At 33.4% G+C, this 16,412-nt stretch overlaps 1 protein-coding gene across 3 annotated transcripts in view; it reads left to right on the top strand.

The window, feature by feature from the left end:
- LOC125236837 (probable 2-oxoglutarate dehydrogenase E1 component DHKTD1 homolog, mitochondrial) overlaps positions 1-16,412 on the top strand; it is a 63,213-nt gene that overhangs the window by 40,446 nt on the left and 6,355 nt on the right. For all 3 annotated transcript variants that reach the window (XM_048143777.1, XM_048143790.1, XM_048143784.1), the window contains 2 exons: positions 15,211-15,413; positions 15,701-15,821. In XM_048143777.1, the coding sequence (XP_047999734.1) occupies positions 15,211-15,413; positions 15,701-15,821 (324 nt within the window). The remainder of the gene's footprint in view (positions 1-15,210; positions 15,414-15,700; positions 15,822-16,412) is intronic.

Genomic DNA, 16,412 nt, shown 5'->3' with positions numbered 1-16,412 from the left:
ACCATGTCCTCTTTGATATGGAACTCCCTTATAGACAATTCCTACACCAGAGCCGGCTTGGTGTGAATAATAATGTTCGTAAGGACAAGAGGTTGATGATCTGTTATACATCATTTTACACGTTGAAAGTGTAGTTTCACGCAAGAAGACCCAAATTGAAATGGTACTCTAACACCGGTTGTTGTTCTTATATCTATTTCAATTGTATCAAACTCTCTTCGTAAAACTGGTACATAGTGAGCAGGTGAGAAAATATGTGTTTTATAAGCTCCATAAATGAACTTAGTTGGATCTAAAGGTATTATTCTAAGTAACGATGTTATAACATCTCCAACTACTTGTGGATGAATGATATCTGTATAAACAAATATTTGAGATGGTAAACCTAAATATAAATTTGCTGGGTTTTTTCCCAATGTGATTTGTTTCAAATTTGTTCTTGGTTTAAAACTCATTTGAAGACTTAGTATTGGGGTTGTTATGATAGAAGTGATATCTTTATTTGATGTTGTTACTCCTATCATTTTTGTTAGTTCATCATAACGAAATTTTACATTATTTTTTAACTGAGGGTTTTCATTAAACGCTTGAAGAAAGTGATCTATATTATCGTAAGTAGTGGCTGGTATATGAGTTTTTATATCCACAATTTTTGAAGTCTTGTCAGCAGGCGAAAACACTTTTTCTTTATATAAATTATGTTTTCATGCTCTTGTACATTATACATAGAACAAGGGTATTGAAATTCCACCAAACCAACTACCCATTCTCCATCCAATTTAATGGTCTTTGGTAATTTTGTTAAAAAATGTGCAGTCGTATTATCTGTGTAATAATCGGATGAACTATTACTTAACAAAGTTAAATAAAAGCTATTATCACTCATATTTTCTTTAAGCTTGATTCAGGTATCCAAGAATTAAATTTATTAGGATAACCTTGCCACTTCACTAGTATTTCCTTTCTGCCAGCAACTCGACGTGAACGTAATATTTTATCAATTTTATACTCGTTGGAGGGGAGGTAAGTTACTTTTTGTAATTCTTTTGAATAGAACGTCCCAATTATGCGTTCGCCTTCCAAATCCCTTAGTGTATAAACAATCCGAGGAGATCTTTTAATAATTGAATTAATTATAAATATTTCATCACTCCAATTACTTTCGTAACCTTTTTGAAATATATGTTTGTATTTAGTGATTCTAACATGATCTCCTACGTTTAGTTTTGCAGTTTCTAGTGAGATTTGTCTATCTGTATTGCGATCATATAAATTACACCAAACAGTCATAATATTATTAGAGTTAACATCAACTGGACACATTTTTATGCTTGAACTAGCTGCCCGGCGTACTTCGTATCGCCTTATACTTGGAGGCGCAAAACATGGGGCAAGGCAAAGAAGTGACCATTTTTACTTGACACAATTAAGTAGCTACATCATTAATTACATTATAGCGTACCTATTTAATATACACATACCCATAGCTGGGCATTAACTCGTTAATCCGTTAATCGTTAATTAACGAAGTTAACATTTCGATTAACGGATTAACTTTTAAGTTAACTCTAAAAAATGTTAACGGACTCGTTAACTTCCGTTAAATTTCTCCGAGTCCGTTAATCGTTAATTTAGCAGGGCAGCGCCGCGAAAAACACGCTACTGTAAAAGTCCGAAGTACGGAAAATCCTATGATTTAACCGGTAAATCCCAGCTTTTACCGATTTTGATCGCCAAAAGCCCAAATATTACCTAAAGAATTGTTGTTCACATGGGTTCGCTTTTACCAACGTTGATTCGATGAATCCTAAGTTTTACCATGGCAACTGTTCTAGATTATACTGTGGTTCTAGTGACAGGGCAGCAAATTCGAGCCCAATTTAAGACCACATTCTCTTCCCTAGCTTCTACCCGGCTTCCGCCTGCTGTGATCTTGCAGCTCTCCTGACACAGTTCTTGGCAGTAGCTCAGGCAATCACTGCCTTCCACATGTAGCCTAGAGTTCAATAGGCTTGCTGTAATTTGGGCTTTTACAGTAATATAATACATTATAGTGGATTACTGATACAACTAAATATATACCTACAGTAATAGTACATTACTACAGAGGCCGGGACAAAGGGGGAAACCCCATTTCCCGCCGAGGTATGTATAGTGCTTTTCTCAAACATGGTATGAAATAAATAAAGTCTACTGAAAATAGTAACTTTGGATGGCTGTATCTCCTAAACGGTGCGTCGTAGCGCAAAAATAATCGAATTTTCGTTCCCCTTTGATGTCCCGTGATGTAGGGTAAGCTGGGTACGGTTGTGACAATTTTGGTTTGATCGCCTACAATTTTGTAAATTTACCAGTTATCTGGGAGAAAAATCACTTTAATACTTAATTTGATTATTTATCTACCTAAAATTGATAAAAAATTGTCCCTAGCTACGCTGTAATAGGCATACGATCAAATTTAAAAAAAAAAGGGAAAGTGTCACAACCGGCCACACCCCAAGGGCGGTTGTGACAGTGGTTGGGGTCGGTAGTGACAGGCATACAAAATACATCCAAATAGTTTTAATGACTTTTATTGTTACAAATAATTAACTGAACACAACATAATCTTCTTCTAAACAAAGTTAACAATCACTTTATGGCAAAAAAGCGAAAATCTGTGATCACTTCTCTTCTTAAAACTAATAAGGCACTGTAACATAAAACAGTCTTCTTTATAATCAGTCAAAATGTTAGCTTAACTACTACAAAATTTTAACAAAACTGTAACACAACAAAGAAAAAATAAACATTTATAAATGTACCAATTAAACATGACGTGACAAATGTGATGGGGACTATCACCTGCGCACTACTACGTCACAACCGTACCCACAAAATTTGTCACAACCGTAACCAACGCATACTTTTGAAAACAAAAAATGACCATGACTGAGCAAAAAGATCTGCATTAAAAGTAATTACTTGTAAGTAACTGCCAATGTTCAAGTTATAACAAAAAAAAAATAAAAGGCAATCTATCTGTGTACAAATAACCGTAATTACAAAAAGAAATCGAACAAAAAATCTTACTTTTGACTGTCGAAAATCAATGTGGGCTCCTGCTTACGTTACCGTCGCACGCCGGCTGACGCAACACTGGCACACGCGTTTAGACTTGCATGCCGCTTGTCTTTCCCCTTGCACCCCTCCCCGCGATCCGTATAGTTTCGCTGTTATAGCGACTGTCACTACCGTACCCTGGCACAATCGTACCCAGGTTACCCTACGCTTATAAAAAAACAAAAAGTTAAAAAAAATAAAAATAAAAACGAAAAAAATTTTTTTTGTATGAAAACGCACCCAAAATCAAATATTGTCTAGGGCCCGTACCAGTTGCAGTCGGCACGTCTATAAAGCCCCTTATAGTTTTTTTTTTTAATTGGCTAAATACCTGGATGTTATGTCACAATTATCTGTGTTTGGAAATTAAAAAAGAGGACTTTGCCGGCCTTGGCCTGCAAGGTTTGTATGAAATTCCATTATCTATCAATCGTCCTAGCCGCACCTGCAACGTCATACTTCGCTGCCAATTATAAGGCACATAACATCAATATTTCATACCATGTTTGAGAAAAAATATTTTTTTGTCACGCGTTAACGGATTATCGATTAACTTTAACTTACGTTAAATTTGTTGAAATGTATCGCATTAACGATTAACGAAGTTAACTTTTTTAGTAAGGGATTAACGATTATCGAAGTTAAATATTTGATTAACGGTGCCCGGCTATGCACATACCTATTGAAGAGATAAGATGACTTACCTTTTTCCTCTTGTGGCAATCATCCGGTTCTTGCGTTGTTTTAGTTACTAACTGTAATACTTTAAATTGCTTTTGAAATCAATTTGGAGTTTTTTTACCATTCATTTAAAATACACCATTTAAGCTAGTTTATTCCAACTACAAAAATATACTATTTTTATTTTATCTCAAAACACAAATCACAGCAATAACAGTTGACAACGTCTAACAGATTTTTTTTCTGTTATGACAGCTCATTCTCATTCATTTCATTTCAAGCAATATTTTTTAGCCGCATTACCTGGCCGCTACATATTAAGATGGATGATACACTGGCTCCGGTTGTGCGATGCGAATCGGAGCCAGTGTGACATCCACCTAATCAACTACTTGTTGCACGATTAGAGTGAGATGGAGCAATAGGTAGAGAAGGACAAACATGTATTGCCTCACTCTAATCGTACCGGTTCATCACTACTTTTGTGAAGTATAAAATTAATAGATTTGGTTCGAGTCGGACAGCGGATTTAATTCGCTCCGAACCATATCCGGCCGTCTGTAGAGCACGCGGACCAAATCCGACCGGTCCAGCCCGAACCAAATCTAACCGTCTGTTACAGCTATTAGAGAAAATTTATAAATCTGGCAAGCAATTTGACAATGACAACTTCATAGACTACAAAATAGCTGTAACAGACGTGTGCGTTCCGATTTAGTATTATTTCTTATTTCTTTAACGGAATAATTACTAATTTTCACATTATTTTGCCATTCCTTATTTCTTTAACGGAATAATTACTAATTTTCACATTATTTTGCCAAGATAAATTAATAAAATCACAATGCGTTTGGAACGCATCCGTCATTAATGTAATTTTGGAACGCACCTGTCATTAACGTCACGTCATTGTCAAGTTGTCAGGTAGGAACAATTTGTATGGGAAAAAAGAATCACTGTTTTCTAATTATCATCACAATATTTACGTGTTTTTACACTGCCTAAACCTTCTGCGGTCTAATACAAACATTTCAATACCAAAATTACGTAAATCGGTCCAGCCGTTCTCGAGTTTATAGGTAACTAACAAACGCATTTCATTTTTATATATATAGATGATAGCTGTGGTTGTAAGAATAAAGAAGATCTTGTAGAACATTTATGTAATTATATGTATTCTTATGAGTGAAGTAACGCCACATTTTCGTTTTAAGAGTTCTCTGGAACCTTTCTACTATACTTGCTTTAATATCAGGGTTATTAGTGGTATAATAATTAATATTTTTACTTTTGAAATAATCTCTTACCACCTTTGAAACGAATTCCGTACCTTTATCAGATTGGATATGACGAGGAACTGAGTTGGCTTCAGTAAATATGCTTTCAAAACAATGTTTAACTGTTGCTGAATCCTTCTTCTTCATGGCTCTTGCAAAAGCATATTTACTGAATACATCGATAACACAAAGAATATATTTGTAACCATCATTAAATTGACTATATGTACTCATGTCACTCAAATCAGCTTGCCAAAGTTCATTAAAGTTAGATAGAATGTATCTATTTCTAGTAAACCGCCTGTGAACAGGTTTATGTAGTGTATACGTGTCTTGAGATTGTAACCATTTTTTTACATCTTCTTTATTCATTTGACCTTTCATTTCCTTTGTTAAATTATTTAAACTGCTATAACCAGCGGGATGAGAGATATCATAGTAGATTCTGTTAATATCTAATAAGGAGTCCATCTTTCCCAATTTATAGTTTTTGCAGATGATTTTTGTACTCGTGTAGTAAGAGGAGTAGATGTGTTGTTTTCTTTATCTAACGAGGCTCGTGTTCTTATAGAAGTAGAGGGGGTAAAGGGCTCAATCAAAGGAGTGTCATTAATAAATGCTAAATTTGTAGGATTACCAATGCATGACTTAGGAACTTTGATATCTTTTAAAAGTAAAGCAAACACTTCCCACCCAATTGGTTTAGGACGTTTAAGACATCTAACCGTGTCGCTCACCAAATCGGTAATATTGCTATTTTGAATAGTCTGGTTGTTTATAACAACTTCACCAGTCTGCTTCCACCAAATTTTAGGTTTACTTAAAACAATGTAATCTAATAGCGTTCTAGCTTTTTTTCATAAGATTTAGGTAATATCTCTATTATTTTTGATGGACTGATCGGCATTGATTCTTGATTTATTTCACCAGGTGTCGTGTTAAACAAAGATGGTGCAGCTATCTCAGTTACATCACCTTTCGCTGATTCCTTATATTCTGTCTCCTCCTTTTTGGGTATCTTTGAATTTATGATATCATTACTTTCTTTGTTGAATTGATCGAACCCCTCCATTACTATAGGTATCTTAAACGGTTTTCGATCTGTTTCAATAAAATGTAGAAACCGCTGCAATGCTTGAGAATAAAGCATCCATTTTTCACGATCGTTCATTTTACTTTTGAGAATTTTTTGCATTTCTTCATCTAGCCGAGATGAGGAATTTTCAGGAGGGTTCTCATTGCGTTTCAACTTTTCAATAAAGTCCGATTCAACTAATAACATTTTTTTCGTGTTTTCCATTTTGTTTATTTATGATAAAGAGTTAACTAAGGCACTTAGAACTGCTCCTAAAATAATAGGTAAAAAGGCACCTCCTTTTTGAATTATAACCGTTTTTCTTAATTTATGTTTACCTTTTGAAACTAATTTCCTTAATATGTCTTTGTACTTTTTTAACTTTGTTTTTTCCTTTTTTCTAAAGGAATTTTCCCATTCAGAACATTATAAATGCACTCGCATATAATGTTGATCTCTTCATCATCACAAGATTTAAGTAATGCAGTACGATATTTGGGTTTAAGCAAGTGCAATGCTTCTAATAAATGTTTATATGTGTTTACTCTTGCATGCATCATGTAGAACTGACTAAAATTTGTTGATTTTTATCATATTTAAATCCTTTTTTGGGTACATACACTGTGCAATGTCCATCAAATGGAAATATTTTTGTTTTAAAACGACATATGTCATTTGTATTTTGTTTCAGATCAATCATAAGGTAACCATGAGCATCCTTTGTAGCATCTTTGTAGGCTTCATCCACGAATTTTGAGTTTTCAGGACAAACTTGTCGTGACAGGTATCGTATTTGAGTTTTATCTCTAGGGTTCTTAAAAAATACAATGTAGCTTGTGTTCAGTGAAATATCACGTTGACCTCTTCCTTGATGAAATATGTTTTGTGTTATATAAAAAACACTTAAATTTCTATGATGACTTCCTTTAGTAAAAATATCAACAACTCGTCCATCTGATTCTCTCATTAAATCATCTATTATTAGAAGTTTAGGTTTTTTCCCATCGAAAATTGAAAAATCTGGTATTCCTTGACTATAATTTACATTTTCTAGATTATAAAGAGGTTGCATTTCATCATAACACCAAATAATTTCATCAAATTCTATGTTACATATCTCTTTAGTATTATTCAAAAAATTTGTAACAAATTGAGTTTTGCCACACCCACTGGGACCTGCGACAATGGTAGTGAAAGGATGATAAAAATGAATCATCTTTGAATGCTGTAATATGTTTAACAGTGTTGATATGAATGCGGATAGACATTAAATGGTGCTATTCAATAAACATATTACTATTTAAACTAAAGTAGAGTAAAAAAAAAAAAAAAAAAACCTGATAAAAAATATGTATATTTATTTTGATATTAACACTTTTCTTTATAATCTATTGTTACATTTTATATACCCAACCACCAATTTAAATTTAAACATAAAAAACAATAAATCTATGTTTACAATATTCTTATGCCAAAACACGAATAAATGTTAAATTAGACAATTAATTAAAATATAATTTACAATTAAATTTAAGTTAACTATTCAAATTTACATAAAAAATATATATTACAAACAATAATTCGAATTTGAATGTTCTGTCATTTACATGACAAAATTTAAATTATTTTTTTATTTTACAATGTCCCCACGCAAGGGTGTCACAAGTGTTTTCTAATAAGTAACGTTTTGTATCATCATGAGATAATGATATTTTATTAATTTTTTGAGTGAATATTACATGTTTTATAGATTTAAATCTTAGCATTTGAGCACGTTGCACATTTTTATTAAATAAACATGTTTTGAAATTATTTAGAGTAAATTTCTTTGTAACACATACATTGACTCCTTTAGCTTTTGATAAAACACCATATTTACCTTTTTTGTCATCATTCTCATCATACTTTTCAACATCTAAGGCATACATTTTAGATTTTAGACCAACGAACTCTTTTAAAATTCTACCATTATTTTCATCTTTGAAAAATCCTAATCGCTTTTTATTTATAAGTGGGAAATTATATTTATTGATAGGAGGATAGTCAGATGTATCAAAATAGAAATTAAGATCTTGTTTTATATCTGCATAAAAATTTTTAGTGAAAATTTGATAAATTAAACTATCTGTATCTGTATAAAGAAGTTTGAGTTTGTTAGGATATTTGATTTTCATGTAGTTGTAGTGAAAGTCATACATTAAAGTTTTTGATATATCTAATACACAAAACCCCAAATAAATCGGTTTATTATAAAAGACTTTAGTTTTTTTCAATTGAACAGCTACTAAATTCTCTGAGAATATGGATAGACTGTGGAACTCAGGTCTAGCTATCAAAGACTGAACCCCTTGCGATTTCCCTCGATTTTCCCAGTGATTTAATAATTTGACGTTTACACGTTTTGCAACATTTTCCATAGTCTTACCGAACACTGAATTGTTCATTAGTTTAAAAAATCTTTTTCAAAATCAGATGATGCCAGCGATCTCATGTGGGTATTTAAATCTATGTAACTTTTTAACCACATAGACTGCTGAAATTTAAGAATGCGATGTATTTTACTTAATACCAAACCATTCTTCAAACACTGTTTTAGATTTCGATAATGAATTACATAATTAGTTTTTCTATTTAAATTAGGAATCAGTTTTTTTCTTTACAATTACCCAAACAAACGTTTTCAGGACAGAATGGTAAATCTGAATGTGAGTCATGAATTTCGTTAGGGTATTCGAGGTCAACTTCTAATATGAAACCATGATCAGCGTCATCGGCTATATTGAAGTCTGTATCTACATGAACCCATTCAAATTTACCTGTAGGGAGACATTGAGACATAGCCCATCCGTAAAGGTTGTTTGCATCAAAATACATAAGATAGGACGATGGTATGTTTGAATCAAAATCATCCATAAATTTATTATTAGCTTTCGCATATCTGTTACTACATTGCGATATGCCACCTCGAATATTTTTGCAATGAATGATATTTTATCTATATCAGTTAGGAGTTCTAATTTTATTTTTGTAGTAAATAACATTGCATCCCAACTTAATCCTGGAGCAGTATAATAATGAGCGGGATCTAAACCATAGGTCTTAAGACAAAGGTTTCTAAAATTTTCAAATACGTCAGCCAGTAACAAAACATCTGTTTTTAGGTATAAATCGGAATAATCGCCCATATTTTTGCAACGAAAGTGGGACCAAACATCTTTTGCATGATTATAATCATCTTCTGAGATGTGACTATCAGTCAAAGAACTAAAAAAATTGTCTTTAGAGGGAAGATCAGTTAACTTTAAAGAATCGTATGATGTCATGTATTCATACGGATACACACCCTTTCGTAATAAGCGTTTAAAATCGTCCTCACAAGTGAAATTCAATTTTAATTCATGAAATTGTTTAGGAAACAAGTTTTTTGCTAGTTTATCAAGACTGCTGGGCATAAATTTAAGTGAATCTACAAACCTCAATTTGATTGTGCGATTATTTATTTGTAACTTCTTAGAAAATGAAATGTATTTTTCTTTGTTCTGTGGAATCAATTCAATGTCTCCTTCCACCAAACCAAGTCCATGTACTATGAAATGACTATCATAGTTACTCAAATTATGAAAAAATACAGGTATAAATTGAGGTGCTTTGTATTTTTCAGAACAAAATGTATGTGCTACGCCTTCGTAAAGACCAGTATGGAAATTGTAGGAAATGATAGAATCACTATTTAAATTTCTATCACAAATGTAACATGTCCTACTCTGAGCAATATGTTTATTATTTTCAGTGGATAAAGGCAATGGAGTTTTTCCGAAAGTATTCCTCTTACAAATGCTTTTTAAATCTTTTTCTATGTACTTCATAAATACCTGGGTGCAATCTTTACCTTTGTATGTTCTATACACAGACAATTTATCATTATAAGAACACTTAATATAATATCCAAAACTATATACCTCATGTTTTTGAATATTTGTAGTAGAAGATGTTGTAGGGTTATTTGACTGTGTTGCTATTGGGTTTAAAAAGGCTTCAAAATCAGCATAAACAACAAAAGGCACCCTTAATTTACGTTCGTAATTATCGAAGGTAACTTCATTGGTGGGAACGTTTTCATTGAACCAGTTTTTCTTTTTATCTTGTTCTGAAGGTAAATGTGTGCAAACATGGAAACAATCGTTTCTTTGATGTTTCATTAAATTTTCATGAGTTGTGAAGTTGGATAAGCATCCATCGCAAATATGAACAGCATGCTGTGTATTTGATAATTGCTTAGATACTAATCTAGATAAGTTTTTGATAAAGCAATAATGTCCGTTACTATTTTTGGATATATACAATAAGTTCAAATGGATATCTTTTCTACACTTTGTTAAATGCAATGGCCCTACTATATCATGTTTTTTATTTTGAGAATTGTATTCAATTCCAAAAACGTTTATGCTCATATTATTATAATTTTCAAATTTTGGAATATCCCCCAATTTTATTGGAAAAGTTAAATCTCTAAAATTCAATTTATTTTTATGAACAATATACGATTTAGTACAGTTTGAACGATGGTTTGTTGGGGGGTATAATCCTGACAATACTGCCCATCTAAAACATTCTTGATCACTATTTTTTACATTAATAACTGCTTTTTTATTTTGAATATCTCGTGGTAACTCAATATAAGAAGAACCGCGCAACGGATTAAATTTGTTAACATTAACATCTAGATAGTTAAATTTTACTAAACCCCACCCACTGTCTTTTCTTTCAAAGTTAGATAATTTTGTTAATATATCCTTAACCACGGACTCGAAAATTTCATCCTTGTCGCTACTAGTATCAATAATATTGTTACATAGTTGGAAATCAAAAGTATTATTGATTTGTTTGCTCTCTTGTGTAAAATCGGCATTTAGAATAAAGTTAACTTTCAATGCAAAATGATTACCAAGGGAACGATCCAATAATGCAAAGATTTTATCTCTATTCTTTTGTAAAATAGTTTCAGGTGTAAAAGGTTGGTAAACTTTTTCATTAAGTAGTATTCTATAAGTGGCCACCCTATTCTTAAACGCATTCTCAATTAATTGAACATCAATCCATTCTAAGTCAGATCTTATAACATTATTTTTATGAAGATTACTGTTTAAATGATTATTAAAATATCTTTTAGACACTAACTTTTTACATACAGAACATTCAATTTCAGCATTATTATTTGTACTTACAATGACAGAAGGGGTTGGTTTAGATGACGTTGATGATGTAGGCTCAACAGCTAGGCGACTTTTCTTAACAGATACTTCTTCTTCTTCTGTCTCTAAAACTGTAGCCGACCTTTTCAATCCACCTCCTATTTGAGAAGATCTAAAACAACGAAAACATATACATTTATAAATACTCTGATGCGAGATATAATTAAAAATATTTAAATGTTACTTCATTTATACTAACTCAAATCTTTTCGACACTGCTGACAATAGGCTTGCATCATTAAAACACCGTCAATTACATCTTCAGATACAGTTTTCTTCTTGGAATCGTTGATATAATGACCACTACATGGTGTAAAGTATGGTTTAATATCAAAATCTTCCACTAATGTAGAAGGTAACTTATTTTCTGTGTACCAGAGCCTTATACTGTTATGGAAACATTTTAAAATAAATTCTTTACTTAATTGTGCAATCTTGTCACGAGGTAAAGTGGGACCAATATGATAGTAAGTAAAAACCATTTTGGAAATGAACGTCACAAATAAGTATTACAATTATTGAAGCACGGTGGTAAAACACTGAATGATAACAATCTCAGATACCCCGTTTATATATGTGGGCTCTCCCACCTTACCATCAACGTAACAATAAGATCAAGTATCGCCTCGTTAAAAAACTATCCTATTGTTCAGCAGGTAATGGAATAATCGCTACAAGTAGAAACAAGATCCGGTCATAACAAGTTAAAACTCAACATGAAGCAGGTATTCGTTAAATGGTTTGAACATGCAGGAACATGAATATTTTAAGTGAAAATAACTTACGTCTCTCCGTGACATTGGCTCACAAGTCGGGCGGCTTCATATAACTCTTCATCTAGTTCGATTACTTCACAGAGTCTTATAAGTTCCGCATCATAAACATCACAGTTCAGAGAATCCATTGTCAAACGAGGCCGCCTCCCCACATTGAGTTTCTGCGTTAAGTAATTCAATAAAGAGTATACATTTTATAAAACAAAGAGGGTTATTACATATTAACAAATGTAGTGGACCGACTTAACACTTTTCGTCATTTTTAATGTGAAACAATGCAAAAGAATATCTTACAAGGAAATTTACTTAAATCATAAAAAGGAAAGATAAGAAATGTGAAACACTTTAACACTATCCTACTGCTATCGTTAAAAATTATATTTATCACTGTTTCTTATTATCTATAAAATATTTTACACATGTGTCCTTAGAAGCTAATTGTTTTGTAATATTATATACAATATTTCGCGTATTTTGTAATTCCAAGTCGTCTTCCAACGCAAAATACTTCAGTCTGACGTCCGCGTGCTTCCAGTGTTCCGTGGGTGGGATGTTTTTGATTGTTTGCATATCATATATCTCTATTTTAATTAAGTGAGATGAATACGCCCCATCATCTTGTCCAGATGATAAATTAGCCACGCCTTCTGGCGAACTTTTGCTTACATTCGAAGACCGTTTCAAGGTTTTACACTGCTTTTTAGGTCGTTCAAAGAAGCTGTCAATATTATTTCCAGGACGTTTCTTTGCGAGGGCTTGCTTAACTTTGAAACCAGCTGTACCTTCCTCATCGGTTGAATCACCCTGATTTTCCGGGTAGTAATAGTTCTTGAAAGTATTTTCAGAGAACTGAAACAATGAAAGACAATATTTTAAACACTATTAACAATTCTATTAATTAAATACAAAGAACACTAGACGAAACAATATTATAAAAAGGCAATATGGGTTACAGTAATTTAAAAAGAAAAACATACTCACGTCCATTGTTGGATCTGTCTATAAACACTTCACTTTTAAACGCACACTCCACTTCTCTATATACCACACTAGATACAAGGAGCTCTGGTACAGAAGGCTGCCTCTACAGGAATACTTATTCAGCCTCGACTCTCTTTGGCTTTTATACTCGTAATATGGTAGAGAGCAGGGGAACGTACCATAAATCTTGTTTCAACCAGTTCATCTTATACCTGAACGCAAACAATAAACTTTTTGTCATTTTACAATACAATAAACATCTATAATAAAGCAACTAAGTTGTTACAATAAAAAATTCAAGTCACAAGAATTACCGGTGCGTTAGTCTAAAACATGTTTACACCAGTTAATGCTTTGTTAAATATGAATACAAAGTATCATGCCTTGACATGTTCGTCGAAGGATCTCTTTACCTAAAACCCGAATTATTCAAATAAACGGAAACAATAAATATATATTATCTTTAAAAATGCACAAAAGACATTTTTATTCACATAGAATTAGCCTTAAACATGTTTTAACCGGTTCTCAGTTTCTCACGTCTTAACAAGTTTATTGAAAGTATGCATTCTCTTAAACAATACACAAGTCATAAAAAATAATAATAGACATAGGTAAGTAAATTATTCAAAGAAGGTACAATAAATAAAGCAATTAAGCAAAAACGCAACTTCACAAAATTACCGAGGTTTATTCAGATACAAAACATTGAAATATATGTAAAAAAAAAAAGTTTGATAAGATGGGAAATTAACTTTTATTAAGACGTAATCAAAAATTGACTTATTAATCATATGTACAAATTTGGTAATACAACAAAGAGATGTATGATAGAAATAGGTATAAGATATCATAAATATTCGAGAAAAAGAAAGATACGCTAGATAGGATCGTTAAGTTTAGGTATTTGGATAAACTTAAATGTAACTCAGAAGTTCTTAAGTTAAAACGTAATTATAATACATTTCATAAATACCTACATTTATAGAAATAAAAATAAAAGTAGGTGAAACTCAGTTAGGTTTCATAAAGGTAAGTCTAGACTACTTAGGTTAACTAAGAGTAGGTTTTAATTAAATTTGGTTAGGTTACGAATGGAAAAGTTAGGTATTTTAATTAGGTTAGGTTAGGTTAGAATCGCAATCCATATGATCACAAAGTTATACTAAAAATTAATTATAAAATACCTATCAGTATGAGACACAAGGAAAAGGTGTGCATGACACTGCCAGGTAGCTGGGTAGGGTAACAATGGTCTAGCGCCGAGTCCAGATCGAACAATAGAAAGGGTCGGTAATCCTTTTGTGACCGTCGTGCACAAGGTGTATTGTGTAAAGAACGTATTCTGTAAATACTAGAAGGAGGCTTCTGAGAGCGTCGAGACCCAGCGCAATGAATCTAAATGGGGGGCTATTAGTTTTTTTTTTTTTTTTTTTTTTTTTTTTTTTTTTTTTTTTTTAGGTTTAGCAAGACCATGGATGGGCGGTGGTGGGGTCCTGGGAGCAGGCCCCAGACCCGGGCTGGTAACGGGGGTATCCTACTACTCCCGACGCAAAAACGACGGGGTGTTATAAGTTTGACGTGTCTGTCTGTCTGTCTGTCTGTCTGTCTGTCTGTCTGTCTGTCTGTCTGTCTGTCTGTCTGTCTGTCTGTCTGTCTGTCTGTCTGTTTGTCTGTGTGTGTGTCTGTCTGTGGCACCGTAGCTCCCGAACGGGTGAACCGATTTCGATTTAGTTTTTTGTTTGAAAGCTGAGTTAGTCGGGAGTGTTCTTAGCCATGTTTCATGAAAATCGGTCTACTATGTCGCGGTCGGGGGTTTTTTCAAAATTTTAATTTTGTGGTTATGCTGTGTTAAGTACACAGCAAAAAGGAGTGTACAAGTTCCAAGGAGGGTTCGGGTTGCCGACGACTCAAAGGACAATAAACGGAACAAGTTAGTTCCGTAAGTCCTCCCGTCATCAGCACACCGCACCCTCGTTGAGCTCTGATCACAGATCACCAATTCACCAGATCACCAATTCTACTTATAACAGTATTTTAAACATTAATTTCTTTTTCAACATCAGCTAAATGGATGAGAAGCAACGGACTCGTAATGTTGCTGCCCCACGGCTACGACGGTGCATGCTCAGAACACTCCTCATGCAGGGTTGAGCGGTTCTTGCAACAATCGGACAGTAAAGAGTCTTCTCCTGACTCTGAGGCTGTGTGCCTCCACATCGTCAACCCTACTACCCCGGCGCAGTATTTCCATCTGTTGAGAAGACAGGTATGTATGATGAGTGGCCCATTCAAGCAGGGGCGTAGCAACGTAGGTAAAATCAGCCAGCGTCCACAGTCTTGGACTCAATAGGCCTCGCAGAAGCACTCCGTTTTATTACCTTGGGTTTATTTCCGTTTAATTCCTGTGTGTCTCGTCACTCTCGTCATCATATTGTCTTCAACTAGCATATACCTGCCTACACCGTGTTTTTTTAATTCATTAATTTAAAGGCTTCATTCCTGAAATTTACTACTTATGTAACTACAATAAGTAACAATTGGTTCGAATCTCAGATGGTGCGCAACTACAGGAAACCACTGGTAGTGGTGGCGCCCAAAATACTGCTGCGATTAGCCGACGCGGTGTCGCCGCTGCAGGACTTCGCGCCTGGCACACATTTCAATCCTATTATTGGTAATTTTTCATATTCTTTTTTACAAATGTCACTATACATTTTTAAATTAAAGGAAAATTTGAAGACTTCTCCAGAAATGATTAAACTGGTGCAATGTTCCGATATTAGGTAACAGATTCGGGTCCTGTCGAAGATGAACATTTTTTTATTTTCCTTTAATTTAAAAATGTTTAGTACCGATAGTTTACACAATTTTGACGTTTACCACCAGGGTCAATCCGCTTCAAGAGTAACATGAGTCACGATTTTAAGGCATGTTCAATTTATTAACGATGCAAGTTCAAGTGGTAATTTATCTCTAAATAAGTGTTACTTTCCCAATATATGCATAGATCCTTTCATTTGCACTTGTTCAAATAAACAATCAATGAATTTAAAGTCACACACAGGTCGAACGCGATTAATTAACATTATTTTACGTTTCGGCCAGGTTGCACTGGCCGTGGTCGCGGAAGACTGACGTCCCAGCAAAGTGTCACCGGAGATGTAAACAACACAAAACTACCCGATATTAATTTATATAAATGTTCGGGGTAGACAAATAACTATAATCTACCCGCTTTTAGTTATTGTTTATTTCCCACCGCACG

Source organism: Leguminivora glycinivorella, chromosome 2 (genome assembly GCF_023078275.1).
Source record: "Leguminivora glycinivorella isolate SPB_JAAS2020 chromosome 2, LegGlyc_1.1, whole genome shotgun sequence".
Lineage (NCBI taxonomy): Eukaryota > Metazoa > Arthropoda > Insecta > Lepidoptera > Tortricidae > Leguminivora > Leguminivora glycinivorella.
This window is presented reverse-complemented; position numbering and strand designations above follow the sequence as displayed.